At 36.8% G+C, this 16,927-nt stretch overlaps 1 protein-coding gene across 2 annotated transcripts in view; it reads right to left on the reverse strand.

Moving 5' to 3' along the window:
• Positions 1 to 16,927, reverse strand: part of Faah2 (fatty acid amide hydrolase 2) — a 144,719-nt gene that overhangs the window by 43,896 nt on the left and 83,896 nt on the right. For both annotated transcript variants that reach the window (XM_077107303.1, XM_077107302.1), the window contains exon 10: positions 9,356 to 9,550. In XM_077107303.1, coding sequence (XP_076963418.1) covers positions 9,356 to 9,550 — 195 coding nt within the window. The remainder of the gene's footprint in view (positions 1 to 9,355; positions 9,551 to 16,927) is intronic.

Here is a 16,927-nt window from a genome sequence, read left to right on the forward strand (position 1 = left end):
AGAACCGTGACCACCGACAGAACAGGCCCAGCGGCCCGCCAGACACATCGCCCGGGTTGGGGGAGGGGCAGAGCTGCCAGGTGCCTGCAAGGTAGGCAGACCTGCGACCCACCAGCAGAACACGCACAGCAATCCGCAGAGCGGCAGAGCAACCACCCTGCGCCTGCAAGGTAGGCAGACCTGCGACCCACCGGCAGGTCAGGCCCAGAAACCCGCAGAGGGGCACAGCTGCTCCACGCATCTGCAAGGTAGGCGCAACCGTGACCACCGACAGAACAGGCCCAGTGGCCCACCAGACATATGGCCTTGGTTGGGGGAGGGGCAGAGCCACCACCAGGGCCTGCTAGGTAGACAGACCTGCAACCAACAGACAGAACAGGCCTAGTGGCCAGCGGAGGAGCAGAGTTGCTGCTTGCGCCTACAAGGTAGGCGGACCTGCGACCCACCGGAAGAACAGGCCCAGCGGCCTGCAGAGGGTCTGAGCCGCTGCTCGCGCCTGCAAGGTAGGCAGACCTGTGACCACCGAAAGAACAGGCCCACCGAAAGTACAGGCCCAGCGGCCTGCCGGCGTGGTAGGCACATTGCCCCAATTGGAGGAGGGGCAGAACCACCAAAGCCTGTGAGGGAGACTTTGCAACTATACAAGAGCAATATAAATATATAGGGGGAAAAATCAATAATACAACAGTTTCACCAAGCAGAAAGAAACACGATCAATATGAAAAGACAAGGAAAGAAAGGACCACAAGCAATGCAGGTCAACTCAACTTTAGAAGAGGTAATATCTGCAGCAGATGGAATGTCAGATAAAGAATTCAGGATATACATGCTTCAGATGATCTGGAGTCTCAAGGAAGACATTAGATAGCAAAATCAGACAATGAAAGACCACTTCGACAATGAATTACATAAACAAATCCAAGAAGCAAAAGATCAATTATACAGGGAGATAGAGGTTATAAAAAACAAACAAACAGAAATCCTAGAAATGCAGGAAGCAATAAACCAACTTAAAAACTCAATTGAGAATACTACCAGCAGAGTAGAACACTTAGAAGATAGAACAACAGACAATGAAGACAAAGTATTTCAACTGGAGAAGAACATAGACAGCTCAGCAAAACTCTTAAGAAACCATGAGCAGAACATTCAAGAAATATGGGATAACATAAAGAGACCAAACTTAAGAGTCATTGGGATACAGGAAGGTATAGAGGTCCAAACCAAAGGAATGAGCAATCTATTCAATGAAATAATACGAGAAAACTTCCCAGACTTGAAGAATGAGACAGAATCCCAAATCCTAGAAGCCTACAGGACGCCGAATGTACATAATCATAAGAGATCCACACCTAGACACATTATATTGAAGATGCCCAACATACAGAATAAGGAGAGAATTTTAAAAGCTACAAGAGAAAGGAAGCAGATTACATTTAGGGGTAAACCAATCAAGATAACAGCTGATCTTTCAACACAGACTCTGAAAGCTAGAAGATCCTGGAATCACATATTTCAAACACTGAAAGAAAATGGGTTCCAACCAAGAATCGTGTATCCAGCGAAATTAAGCTTCAGGATGGAAGATGAAATTAAAACCTTCCATGATAAACAAAAGTTAAAAGAATTTGCAGCTAGAAAAACCATATCTTCAAAACATCCTCGGCAAAATATTACAGGAAGAGGAAATGGAAAATATCAATGAAAACCAACAGCGGGAGGTAGTACAGTTAAGGCGGGGGGGATAATCAAAGAGGAAAACAAACCATGTTAGTAACATAAATAAACAAATATGGCTGGAAGAACAACCCATATCTCAATAATAACCCTAAATGTTAATGGCTTAAACTCAACAATTAAGAGACACAGGCTAGTCGAATGGATCACAAAACAAGACCCAACAATATGCTGCCTTCAGGAGACGCATTTGATAGGAAAAGACATACATAGACTGAAGGTGAAAGGTTGGGAAAAATCATATCACTCATATGAACTTTGGAAACAAGCAGGAGTGTCCATACTCATATTAAATAAAATAGATTTCAAGCCAAAGTTAATCAAAAGGGATAAAGAGGGACACTACATACTGCTCAAGGGAACCATACACCAACAAGACATAACAATCATAAATATATATGCCCCAAACAATGGTGTAGCTATGTTCATCAAACAAACACTTCTCAAGTTCAAGAGTCTAATAGACCACCATACAATAATCATGGGAGACTTCAACACACCTCTCTCACCACTGGACAGATCTTCCAAACAAAAGTTGAATAAGTAAACTATAGAACTCAATAACATAATTGATAACCTGGACTTAATTGACATATATAGAATATACCACCCAAGATCAAGCAGTTACACTTTTTTCTCAGCAGCACATGGATCCTTCTCAAAAATAGATCATATATTATGTCACAGGGCAACTCTTAGACAATATAAAGGAGTAGAGATAATACCATGCATCTTATCTGATCATAATGGAATGAAATTGAAAATCAACGATAAAGGAAGTAAGGAAAAATCATGGAGAATGAACAATAGGTTACTGAATGATCAATGGGTTATAGAAGACATCAAGGAGGAAATTAAAAAATTCTTAGAGATAAATGAAAACACAGACACAACATATCGGAATCTATGGGACACATTGAAAGCAGTTCTAAGAGGAAAATTTATTGCTTGGAGTTCATTCCTTAAAAAAAGAAAAAAACCAACAAATAAATGATCTAATACTTCATCTCAAAATCCTAGAAAAAGAAGAGCAAAACAACAGCAAAAGAAGTAGAAGGCAAGAAATAATTAAAATCAGAGCTGAAATCAATAAAATCAAAACAAAAGAAACAATTGAAAAAATTGACAAAACTAAAAGTTGGTTCTTTGAAAAAATAAATAAAATCGACAGACCCTTAGCCACGCTAACGAAGAGAAGAAGAGAGAGAACTCAAATTACTAGCATACTGGATGAAAAAGGCAATATCACAACAGACACTTCAGAAATACAGAAGATTATCAGAAATTATTTTGAATCCTTATACTCCAATAAAATAGAAGATAGTGAAGGCATCGATAAATTTCTTAAGTCATATGATTTGCCCAGATTGAGTCAGGAGGATATTGACAACCTAAACAGACCAATATCAATTGAGGAAATAGAAGAAACCATCAAAAGACTACCAACTAAGAAAAGCCCAGGACCAGATGGGTATACAGCAGAGTTTTACAAAACCTTTAAAGAGGAACTAATACCAATACTTTTCAAGCTATTTCAGGAAATAGAAAAAGAGGGAGAACTTCCAAATTCATTCTATGAGGCCAACATCACCCTGATTCCTAAACCAGACAAAGACACTTCAAAGAAAGAAAACTATAGACCAATATCTCTAACGAACCTAGATGCAAAAATCCTCAATAAAATTCTGGCAAACCGGATACAAAAACATATCAAAAAAATTGTGCACCATGATCAGGTAGGATTTATCCCTGGGATGCAAGGTTGGTTCAATATACAGAAATCAATAAATGTTATTCACCACATCAATAGGCTTAAAAATAAGAACCATATGATCATCTCGATAGATGGGGAAAAAGCATTTGACAAAGTACAGCATCCCTTTATGTTCAAAACATTAGAAAAACTAGGGATAACAGGAACATACCTCATATTGTAAAAGCAATCTATGCTAAGCCTCAGGCTAGCATCATTCTGAATGGAGAAAAACTGAAGGCATTCCGTCTAAAATCTGGAACAAGACAGGGATGCCCTCTCTCACCACTTCTGTTCAACATAGTTCTCGAATCACTGGCCAGAGCAATTACACAGACGAAAGAAATTAAAGGCATAAAAATAGGAAAAGAAGAACTCAAATTATCACTATTTGCAGATGACATGATTCTATACCTAGCAGACCCAAAAGGGTTTACAAAGAAACTATTAGAGCTAATAAATGAATTCAGCAAAGTGGCAGGATATAAAATCAACACGCATAAATCAAAGGCATTCCTGTATATCAGCGACAAATCCTCTGAAATGGAAGTGAGGACAACCACTCCATTCACAATATCCTCAAAAAAAAATAAAATACTTGGGAATCAACCTAACAAAAGAGGTGAAAGACTTATACAATGAAAACTACAGAACCCTAAAGAGATAAATAGAAGAAGATCTTAGAAGATGGAAAAATATACCCTGTTCATGGGTAGATAGAACTAACATCATCAAAATGGCGATATTACCAAAAGTTCTCTATAGGTTTAATGCAATGCCAATCAAAATCCCAATGACATTTCTTGTAGAAATAGAGAAAGCAATCATGAAATTCATTTGGAAAAATAAAAGACCCAGAATAGCAAAAACAATGCTAAGCAGGAAGTGTGAATCAGGCGGTATAGCCATACCAGACTTCAAACTATACTACAGAGCAATAGTAACAAAAACAGCATGGTACTGGTACCAAAACAGGCGGGTGGACCAATGGTACATAACAGAGGACACAGAAACCAATCCACAAAATTACAACTATCTTATATTTGATAAAGGGGCTAAAAGCATGCAATGGAGGAAGGACAGCATCTTCAACAAATGGTGCTGGGAAAACTGGAAATCCATATGCAACAAAATGAAACTGAAACCCTTTCTCTCGCCATGCACAAAAGTTAACTCAAAGTGGATCAAGGAACTTGATATCAAATCAGAGACATGGCATCTGATAGAAGAAAAAGTTGGCTATGATCTACATACTGTGGGGTCGGGCTCCAAATTCCTCAATAGGACACCCATAGCACAAAAGTTAATAACTAGAATCAACAAATGGGACTTACTCAAACTAAAGAGTTTTTTCTCAGCAAAAGAAACAATAAGAGAGGTAAATAGGGAGCCTACGTTCTGGGAACAAATCTTTACTCCTCACACTTCAGACAGAGCCCTAATATCCAGAATATACAAAGAACTAAAAAAATTTGACAATAAGATAACAAATAACCCAATCAACAAATGGGCCAAGGACCTGAACAGACATTTCTCAGAGGAGGACATACAATCAATCAACAAGTACATGAAAAAATGCTCACCATCTCTAGCAGTCAGAGAAATGCAAATCAAAACCACCCTAAGATACCATCTCACTCCAGTAAGATTGGCAGCCATTAGGAAGTCAAACAACAACAAGTGCTGGCGAGGATGTGGGGAAAAGGGTTCACTTGTACATTGCTGGTGGGACTGCAAATTGGTGCGGCCAATTTGGAAAGCAGTATGGAGATTTCTTGGAAAGCTCGGAATGGAACCACCATTTGACCCAGCTATTCCCCTACTCGTTCTATTCCCTAAAGACCTAAAAAAAGCACACTATAAGGACACTGCTACATCCATGTTCATAGCAGCACAATTCACAATAGCAAGACTGTGGAACCAACCTAGATGCCCTTCAATAGACGAATGGATAAAAAAAAATGTGACATTTGTACACAATGCAGTATTACTCTGCATTAAAAAATGACAAAATCATAGAATTTGCAGGGAAATGGATGGCATTAGAGCAGATTATGCTAAGTGAAGCTAGCCAATCCCTTAAAAACAAATGCCAAATGTCTTCTTTGATATAAGGAGAGTAACTAAGAACAGAGTAGGGACGAAGAGCATGAGAAGAAGATTAACATTAAACAGGGATGAGAGGTGGGAGGGAAAGGGAGAGAGAAGGGAAATTGCATGGACATGGAAGGAGACCCTCAGGGGTATACAAAATTACATACAAGAGGAAGTGAGGGGAAAGTGGGAAAAATATAAGGGGGAGAAATGAATTACAGTAGAGGGGGTAGAGAGAGAAGAGAGAAGGGGAGGGGGGAGAGGGGATAGTAGAGGATAGGAAAGGCAGCAGAATACAACAGACACTAGTATGGCAATATGTAAATCAATGGAGGTGCAACTGATGTGATTCTGCAATCTGTATACAGGGTAAAAATGGGAGTTCATATCCCACTTGAATCAAAGTGTGAAATATGATATATCAAGAACTATGTAATGTTTTGAACAACCAACAATAAAAATTAATTAAAAAAAAAGACTTAACTACTGACATTATCTGCAACATCCTTAATAAAAATAAGGCCAAACGCATGAATAATTAACATCTTGGATATTACACTAAAAAGCAAACCTTGGCCAAAGTATGCCCTTCTTGTAGTCAACCCACCTCACACTATCTACAATGAAGATTTCCATTCTCCTTGATGATTCTAAGGTATTGAAATAAATATAAATTCAATTTCAATAAAAAAATAATTCTGTGTATCAGATATTTCATCAATATAATTTTCTTTTGGATCTATTCCTGAAGTATTGTATCTTTGGGGATCTTTCATGTTACTATACATATTCATATTCTTGTGTTCCTATGTTGATATTTGTGTATCTGGTGTATCACTTATCTCTACCACTTTAATAAAGTGTGACCATTTTATTAAACTTCTTTCTACTTAATATGGTCTTTTGTATGAAATGTTGGATTTGGTTCCAGCTAGGATCTTTAGGGTAATAACCCTACAGCCTTGTGGCTATAATTATTCACTATATACACCGTAGATGCTATGGTAGAGTTCAAGGGATCCATTCTCTCTGGGGATACATAGTTATTGGGACACTCTTATAATTAATAAAGTTGTGTGCACTACAGTATATATGTTGTTTTCACAGTGATAATTGGAATGGTGGCACCAGTCAGGTGATAGATGATTTATTAGAAACTGCTGAGTGAGCTTTGTTCCTGGCAAGGACCCATGGAAGTCCCACAGCATTGGGAATAACTGAGATCAGTCGGTAGCACAAACACATACATTTTTCAGGGAGAGATGATGGGGAATAAGTAGTAGACTTCTGTGGTATCTTTTCCCAGTCCTGAAATTATCACACACTCAGATGTGGCATTGTTGCCGGGTGGTGGTAGCACCTGTGTTGCTGGATCAATAATAGAAGGATGTGCACCCAGAGGCAATGTGCACCCAGAGGTGGCATTAACAATAGTACCTACAGTGAAGGCTGATGGGCTCACTGGGAAAGGAGCATGTATGCCCAGAGAGTTTGTGGGGGTGGATTTTGATGAAACTTTGGGGGCTAATTCTTAGCCCCAAAGGGGAGGATCATACAGTCCTAAGTAGTATAGGTGCAGTGATGGTGGCAGCAGGAACTATGGAACTGGCTGCTGACTCCAGTGAAAAAGTAGGGTGCTCACACATGGGGTAATGTGGCTGGATGTTATCATACAGGTGTCAGCCTTCAGCCTTGGCACTGGCAAGTCCACTTCTGGATGGCCATACCATTGTTCCTGGTAGACTAGAACCCTTGATTTTCTGTTCTTGATGGCACTTTCCTGCTTATCCCTTTCTAATATACAGGTAAGGATAGGGTTTGATTGCTGGGGTCACAGCTCCTCTTCTGGGTCGAATTGGGGTTGTAAGACTGCAATACTCCCTGCCCATATTGTGCAATGTCTGCAGCAGTTTCAGACATAAAAATATGTGCATGTTTCTGGCTCCAAGAATAGCATGAATTTGGATAGCTCGTCTCTCAAGTTGATGCCCAACCACAGGACCCTAGGCTTTGTGGAACTGCCTGAAAATGACATGAGATTCTTTTCCAAATTAAAGCTATTATACAGACTACAGATTTTCCCCCTAACTGGCCTGAAAGCATATGATGGTTGCAAAGCTTTCCAGTAGCTAGGATTTCTGCCATCTGTGCTGTGGAGTTTACCAATACACTCTTTACCCTGAAATGGGGAGTTCTCCTTCCCCTAGCTACAAAGCTGGTGTCAGTTGCCAGGGTTCTGTGTTTCTCTTTGCTATCATTCCCAGGTGTAGAGTCTCACAAAGTTCCCATCTCTCCATTTTTGGGCTCCAGTGTTTTCCCATGGTCACTCATCTCAAAATTCAGCTATACAACTGCTGATTTTATTTCTCTTTGTGGGAGGATGTGAATGCTGGGAATTATATTCATTCATCTTCAAGGATTTATGTCACTTTTTAAGTAACTCAGTTTTCCTTATCTTTTATATGAAAATAAGTACACCTATTATGAAGGATTGGGGGAAGCTTAAATGAGATTATGCATGGGATTCCTTGTTCACAGTTTCTGGCATATATTAGGTAGCTGATAAATCATGGCTAGTATTGATCCTGGATTTTGTGTCTATATCATCTGGAACATAACTAACATGTCTTATAATGGACACTATGCAAATGTATTTAGTATTGAACTTTAGGGTAAAATTTCAAATTGTGACATACTTCAAACTGAGAGAAATCCAAAAGTGGCTATGATCAGTAATTTTCTGTATAGTTTCTTTGTTAAATATTAAATAATTTTCCTGTCTTCATAACTTAAATAAAAAGATGATAACAGTGAACCAGAGCAATTTAGAAATAAATATTTAAAAAATGCTCTGAGGTAAATGACCAAACTAAGGAACAGAGTATGGATGAGGAAATTAAGGATAAGGACTTTAATTTTATACCCTCTCCCACATTCCAATCCTTTATGGACCTTATACCAATTATTTACATGTTTCATTTCATTTATTCTTGACAGTGATACTGTAATATGTTGATTACCCTGACTTCTAATATAACAAAATAGGTTCAGAAAGTTTTGGTGTCCTGCTCCAGGAGGCATAGGTTAAAAAGTTCCAAAAACAATTATTTGAGCTGAAATAAGTAGGACTCCAAATTAGAAGTTTAAGTGGACTAGAAGTTTCCAGAGTGGAAATGCAAGATTTGGCAGAAATCCTAACTTCATCTCAAATATAATTGTAAGGTCCTGAGAGAGACCCTTGAGAAACCACAGAAACTGACCTAGTACCAATCCTGAGTCCTTTAAAACTCAAATAACCATGATTCATTCATGGTTCCTAAACAATGTGAAACAAATGAGTAGGTTTAACAATATAATAAATAAAACTCAGATGGATGGTAGTTAAGGCAAATAAGTGGTTCCTTTGGGAATTGTCTTCTGTACTAGAATCTTCTAGAAAGCTATAGATCCAAGGAAATATAGTAACTTGATTTTACAATGTGCCAGATCATGTAAGGAAACATTTGAATTCAGTGAGATCACACTGTGTTATTGAATACAAGCCACTGAACCCCAGTTCTGAAAAAGATGTCTACTACTATTAAGTTGAAGTTTCTTCTGGGGAGGACAAATATGAGTGAAGCATTTTCCATATAAGACATTAGGAACTCTTGTTCACAGTATGTTTTCAACTACAGAGTGTGTTTAAAGCCAGCAAAAGAAAATTATGTTTTTCGTGAAAATATCTCTATTTCTTTAAGATTACAGAATGAAATGAATAGAGGTATGTACCTGTATAAGCAAAGTTGAAAGGCCTTGTAAGTGGAACATGATGCTTGGGAGCCACTGTGGGATGTGAGGGATATAAAAACACACCATCATCACCTAGCATCTCCACCAGTTTTTTATGCAGGCTTTCTTCAACTGCCTTAAACTTCTTGTATTTCTCTTGGTTATATTTGAGCTTTTCCTCGAACAGAGCCAGTCCTACAAAATAATAAATATCAATTTAAATAAAGAAATAATTTTAATTACTATTGTCCATTGTCTTTTCTTATACAAATAATACATGTACGTTACAGAACACTAAGAAAGTGATAAAAATAAAACCTTATAAACTTATGATCAAAACCTGAGCATTTTTGTGCATTTACTGTTAACTCCTTCATATCTTTTAAAATAATGCTACTTATAGGATTACTAGATTTTCCTGACAGTATGTTACATAATTAACATTTTCATATAAAAACCAATTATGTACATGTTTTAATATTAACTGTATACTATTTTGATCAAAATAATGTACCATAGTATTATTCTTTAATGAGAACATTATTTTGAACATGTAGACTATTTTTTAAAACTTAATGCTGTATTAAAAATATACACTCACAAAACTCTTAGCAATATTTTATGATATAATTATATACCAGAGGAATGTATCTTTTAGAGCTTATAAACAAATTTAGTAAAGTAGTAGAATATAAGATCAAGGTACATAGAGCAATCACTTTCCTATACTCCAATAATGAATCTTCTGAAAAAGAAATTAGGAAAACTATCCCATTCCCAATAATCTAAAAAAAAAAAAAAACTTGGAAATTAATCTAATGAAAGATGTGAATGACCTCTCCAATGAAGACTATAGACCACTGAAGAAAGTGATAAAAGAAGACTGTAGAAGGTGGAAAGACTTCCCACATTCTTTGACAGGTAGAATTAATATTATCAAAATGGTCATAAACCAAAAACATTATACAGAATAAATGCAGTCCTCATCAAAATACTAATGATATTCTTCACAGAATTAGAAAAAAACAGTTCTAAAATAACAGTTCTCTTATTTAAAAATAAGAGACCCAGAAAGACCAGAGCAATCCTGAACAAAAATAGTGATTTCTAGAGTGATCACAGTACATCAAATTATACTACAAAGCTATCATAACTAAAATACAATGTTACTCTCACCAAAACAGACATGAAGACCAATGGAATAGAATAGAAGACACAGAGACAAACACACATAAATACAGTTGTCTGATAATACACAAAGGTGCCAAAAACACACTTTGGATAATAGTGTTTATATCTATTCTTTTGGTCCTAGGAAAAAAGGATATCCATATGTAGAAGAATGAAACTTGACCCCTATCTCTCACCCTGTACAAAAGCCAACTCAAAGTGGATCAAAGACCTAGGAATTATACCAGAAACTCTGCAACTACTAGAAGAAAACATAGGCCCAACACTCTAACATGTTAGCCCAGAAACTGACTTCCTTAAGGAGACTCCCCAAATTCAATAAATAAAACCAAAAAACAATAAGTGGTATGGTATCAAATTTAAAAAACAAAACAAAACAAACAAACAAATGTCTGCACAGCTAAGGAAACAAGATTCTGAAGAGACAGCCTGCAGAATGAGAGAAAATATTTGCCATCTTCTCCTTAGAATATAAATATCCAGAGGGTATAAAGAACTCAAAAAAAAAAAAAAACACACCCAAACCAAATAATCCAATTAATAAACAGGCAAATGAACACCTCACAAAAAAAGATATACAAATGCCAACAAATATATGAAAACCTTTTCAACATTCCTAGCAATTAGGAAATGTAAATCAAAACTACATTGAGGGGCTGGGGCTGTAGTTCAGTGGGGAAGTGCTGGCCTCGCATCTGTGAGGCACTGGGTTCAATCCTCAGCACTACATACAAATAAATATAGATATTGTGTGCCCATCTACAACTTAAAAATATTTTTAAAAACTACATTGAGATTTCATCTCACTCCAGCTAGAATAGGAATTATCAAGAACACAAATATAATAATTGTTGGTGAGAATTTGGGGGGAAAAGGCACACTCATACATTGTTGGTAAGATTGTAAATTAGTGCAACCCCTCTGGAAAACAGTATGGAGATTCCTCACAAAAAGAGAAATGGAAAACCATAGGATGCAGCTATCCTATTACTTGGTATTTAGACAAAATAACTAAAAATCATCATATTATAGTGATATGTGCATATCAATGATTATAGCATCGAAACTCACAATAGCCAGATTATGGAGCCAAAGTAGGTGCCCTTCAAAAGATGAATGGATAAATATAATGGAGTGTATATACATAATGGAGTGTTATTCAGCCATAAGGAAGAGGAAAGTATAGCATTTGCTGGTGAATTGATGGAAATGGTGACTATCATGCAAAATGAAATAAGCCAAACTCAGAAAGCCAAATGTTTTGTTGGATATGCAGAAGCTAATACAAAATAAAGGGTAAGAAGAAGGAGAGAACAACTCTAAGAGAGGAGGAGAGGTAGAGAGAAGGGATTTAGATCAGAGGACTAGATAAAGAGAACTGAGGGGGAAGAAGAAGGGACAGGATAAGGGAAGAACTATGAAATTAATCTGACCTAACTTTCCTATGTGCATATATGAATATGCCACAGTGAATATCACCACTAACTAAAAAAATCCTAAAAGTAAATAGCAGAAAGATCAGTAGAGTAGAAGGAAGGAAACAGGGTGAGGGAGGGAGGAGGTGACAGAAAGGGGAAGTACTGGGGACTGAATTAGGGAAAATTATATCCCATGCTTTTATAATTATGCCAAAATGAATCCTGAGACAACCTAGGTGCCCTTCAACTGATGCATAGATTAAGAAAAAATATAGATATAAATAAAAAATGGAGTATTACTCAGCCATAAGGAAGAAGGACTTAATGGCATTTTATGATTGATGTATGGAATGGGAAACTATCATACTAAATAAAATGAACCATTGTCAAAAAGTATAAGGTAGAATGTTTTCTCAGGTATGCAGAAGCTAATCCAAAATAGGGTGGTATATATAAATAGAAAAAAAGATCAGTGAAATAAACAAATGGAAATGAAGGGAAAGGAGGAGGGATGAGATAGGAAAATACAATAGAATGAATCTGACCTAACTTTCCTATGTATGTGGATGAATATGCCACAGAGAATCTCACCATCATGAATATCCACAAGACACTCATTAAAAGAAAAAACAACCTGAGACCAAGATGGTGGAATAGAGTTAGTCCTGTTTCTGGCTGCTCTGTGGCATGAAACCACAAAAGCAGACAGGCATCTTCTCCACAAGTTCTCACCTAGACAAAACAACATCTCAGAGAGTGTGAGAAGACCCATATACAACAGATTTTCACAGAAATTACCAGCGCTGTGACCACCTATAGAGAAATCAGAGCTCTGCACTCAAGTAAGAATCCAGACTCCAGACCCAAAGTGGGCAGTGATAGCTCACGCACAGCTCACAAGCAACTTAGCAGAATCACCTATCAGCACGTCTGCAGAACTCCAGACTGCACTCTGATCCCCTGTAGGTCACTCTGATGCTACCTATTAATAGCATAAGGCCATCGCCCAGCTCCTCCCACCTCACCAGACCCTCCTGTGCAGGAAGCAGACAAACTCCATCTTCAAAAACCTTCCTCGCCATTTTTTGGTGGGCATGGCTATCAGATGGGATCTCCACTTGAGCAGGTACTTAATTTCCATTCCCCCCCAGTGGCAACAACTCGGCACAATAACCACTCAACACAAAAACAGCTCTCAGCTGGACAGGAGTGCAGTGAGAACAGGGTGCTGCCCACCTGGTGTGAGCCTGGAGGTGTGAGGTCTCACAGTTGAGACCTGATAAGTAAGACAGGGGAGGGTACTAAAGTCTGGAGCATAACAGAGAGACTAGGATCTGGGAAATCTTTCAGGCAATAGAGGGAGATGATACTAGGGGCTCAAGTCAGACAAGTGGTCACAGAAACAGCCCATGAGGCACAATTCCCCTGCTGGGACTGGTGGGTGGCACTCCCTGATTCCAGACGCTCCACAGAAGGTTCAGTCTTCTCACCCTGGTTAACTACACCATCCTGAGGGCCAAGACACCAGCTTAAAACAGACAACCCCACCTACTGGATGAGAAGAGAAGCAGGAAAGAAATGGATCTCTAAGACTATTTTATTTTCTTCTTCCTTCTCTTCTACCCTTCTATCCTCTGGCCCTCACATCCCCAACATATGTAAAACCAAGAACTTTGCATGAAATAGGACTTTGAGGACTGAGTTAACTGAATAATATAATATAGAGGAGTTGCATAAGCCCGTTTTATAATTTTTTTCTTTTTCTTTTTCTTTTTATTCTTTCTTTCTTTCTTTCTTTCTCTTTCTTTCTTTCTTTCTTTCTTTCTTTCTTTCTTTCTTTCTTTCTTTCTCTTTTTTCTCATTCTTCTTCTTTCACCCTGCAAGTTTTACTATTTTTACATCCTTTATTTTTCTAAATGGATATGTGAGTTTATTTTATGTACTCTGCTGTCTTCCCACATAATTGTCTACCCCAAATTACTTCCTGTCTTTCCCCTGATGCTAACCCTCTTCACTAGATTTCTCCTTCACATTTCCTAAGATATATTAAATCTATACCCTCACATCTTTTCCCCTCAGCATATTGACCTATACCTGATCCCCAGTTCATTGTCCACCACCAGAAATTATAAACCTTTTTATGAAACTACTGATTATATTTTAAATAATAATTGAATTCAAAATTTCTGCACATTTATTCTAAATGTCTTAATAACAACAATTTGTTCATAGGTGATGCATTGTGGATATTGGGATCTGTTAACATTATCTTTCCCCACAAAAGAGAGATCTTGGAGCACTACAAGAGCACTACAAATCTATAGGGTAAAAACAGTAATACAAAAGATCTACAGATCTGGGAAGGAAGACATATGAGGAACATGAAGAGACAATGGAAGAAAGTACCACAAACAAATCAAGATCACACATCATTAGAAGCATTGGCAGCTTCAGCAAAAAATATAACAGAGAAAGATTTCATGGTTAAAATGTTTTGGGAATTCAAAGAAGACATAAGAGAACAAATGTAGGCAGTGAAAGATCACTTCAACAATGATCTTCATAAACAAATCCAAGAAGCCAAAGATCACCTCAAAAGGGAGATAAAGGTTCTAAAAAAAAAGCAAACAGAAATCCTTGAAATGAAAGAATTAATAAACCAAATTAAAAACTCAAATGAAAATATCACCAACAGAGTATACCACTTAGAACATAGGATATCAGACAATAAAGATAAAATAAATCATCTTGAAAACAACATAGAACACAGTGATAATGGTAAGAAACCATGAGCAGAATATTAAAAAATATGGGATAGCATAAAAAGACAAAATTTAAGAGTTATTGGGATAGAGGAAGGCATAGAAGTCCAAACCAAAGGAATGAGCAATCTATTCAATGAAATAATATCAGAAAACTTTCCAAACATAAAGAATGAATTGGAAATCCAAATTCAAGAAGCCTACAGAACGCTGAATATACAAAATCACAACAGATCTATACCAAGACACATTATAAGGAAAATGCCCAACATACAGAATAAAAAGAGATTATATATAGGGGTTAAACAATTAGGATAATGGCAGATTTTTCAACACAGACCCTGAAAGCTAGAAGATACTTAAACAACATATATCAAGCTCTGGAAAATAATGGTGCAAATCAAGAATCTGGTATCCAGCAAAATTAAGCTTTAGATTTGAATATGAAATAAAAACCTTGCATGATAAACAAAATTTAAAAGAATTTATAGCTAGAAAACTGGCACTATAAACCATCTTTGGCAAAATATTTCATGAAGAGGAAATGAAAAACAGCATTGAAATTCAGCAGAGGGACGTAGTACAGTAAAGAAAAACCTAATCAAAGAGAAAAACCAATTCAAGTAAAAAACAAAAAATAAACAAATATGGCTGGAAATACAAACCATATCTTAATAGTAACTATAAATGTTACTATTACCTAAATGTTAGTGGCTGAAACACACCAATTAAAACACATAGGCTGGTAGATTTGATTTTAAAAAAGACTAAACAATATGCTTCCTCCAGGAGACTCATCTGATAGAAAAATACATACACAGACTGAAGGTGAAAAGTTGGGAAAAATCAGACCACTCACATGAACTGAGGAAGCAAGCAGGGATTCCCATACTCACATCAAATAAAGTAGACATCAATCCAAAGTTAATCATAAAGGACAAAGATGAATATTACATACTGCTCAAGGGAACCATACACCAACAAGACATAACAATCATAAATATATATGCCCCAAACAATGGTGTAGCTATGTTCATCAAAAAAAAAAAAAAAAAAAGAACTCTTCTCAAGTCCAAGAGTCAAATTGACCACAACAGAATAATCTTGGGTGGCTTTAACACACCTTTCTCACCACTGGATATATCTTCCAAACAAAAGTTGAATAAAGAAACTATAGAACTCAATAATACAATCAATAACTTAGAATTAACTGACATATATGGAATATTTCAGCTGATAGACTTTCTTCTCAGCAGCACATGGATCTTTCTCTAAAGTAGACCATATACTATACCACAAAGCAACTCTTAGCAAATACAAAGAAGTAGAGATACTACCATGCATTTTTCAAATCATAATGGAATGATATTGGAAATCAATGACAAAATAAAAAATAAAATTTTTTCCATCACCGGGAGACTAAACAATATGCTACTGAGTGAACAATGAGTTACTGAAGACATCAAGGAGATTAAAACCTTCTTAGAGTTAAATGAGAATATAGACACAACATATCAAAATCACTGAGACGCTGTGAAAACAGTAGTAAGAGGAAAATCCATTGCATGGAGTTCATTCCTTAAGAGAAAAAAAAAGTCAACAAATAAATGACCTCACACTATATGTCAAAGCCTTAGAAAAAGAAGAACAAAGCAGCAGCAAAAGCAGTAGAAGTAAGAAATAATTAAAATTAGAGCTGAAATCAATAAAATCAAAACAAAAAAAATTGAAAAAATTGACAAAACTAAAAGTTGGTTCTTTGAAAAAGTAAAGAAAATTGACAGACCATTAGCCATGCTAATGAAGAGAAGGAGAGAGAGAACTGAAATCACCAGCATATGTTATAAAAAAAGCTAACATCACAACAGACACTACAGAAATACAGAGTATAATTAGAAATTATTTTGAAATCTTATACTCCAATAAGCTAGAAGCTATTGAAGGCATCAACAAATTTCTTAAGTCATACAACTTTCCCAGATTGAGTCAGGAAGATATACACAATTTAAACAGACAACATCAAGTGAAGAAATGGAAGAATCCATCAAATCTTACCAACCAAGAAAAGCACAGGACTGGATGGATACACAGCCAAGTTAAACAAGACCTTTAAAGAAGAACTAATACCAATTCCCTTCAATTTATTTCAGGAAATAGAAAAGGAGGCAGTAAATCCAAACTCATTCTATGAGGCCAATATC

Source organism: Callospermophilus lateralis, chromosome X (assembly GCF_048772815.1).
Source record: "Callospermophilus lateralis isolate mCalLat2 chromosome X, mCalLat2.hap1, whole genome shotgun sequence".
Taxonomy (NCBI): Eukaryota; Metazoa; Chordata; class Mammalia; order Rodentia; family Sciuridae; genus Callospermophilus; species Callospermophilus lateralis.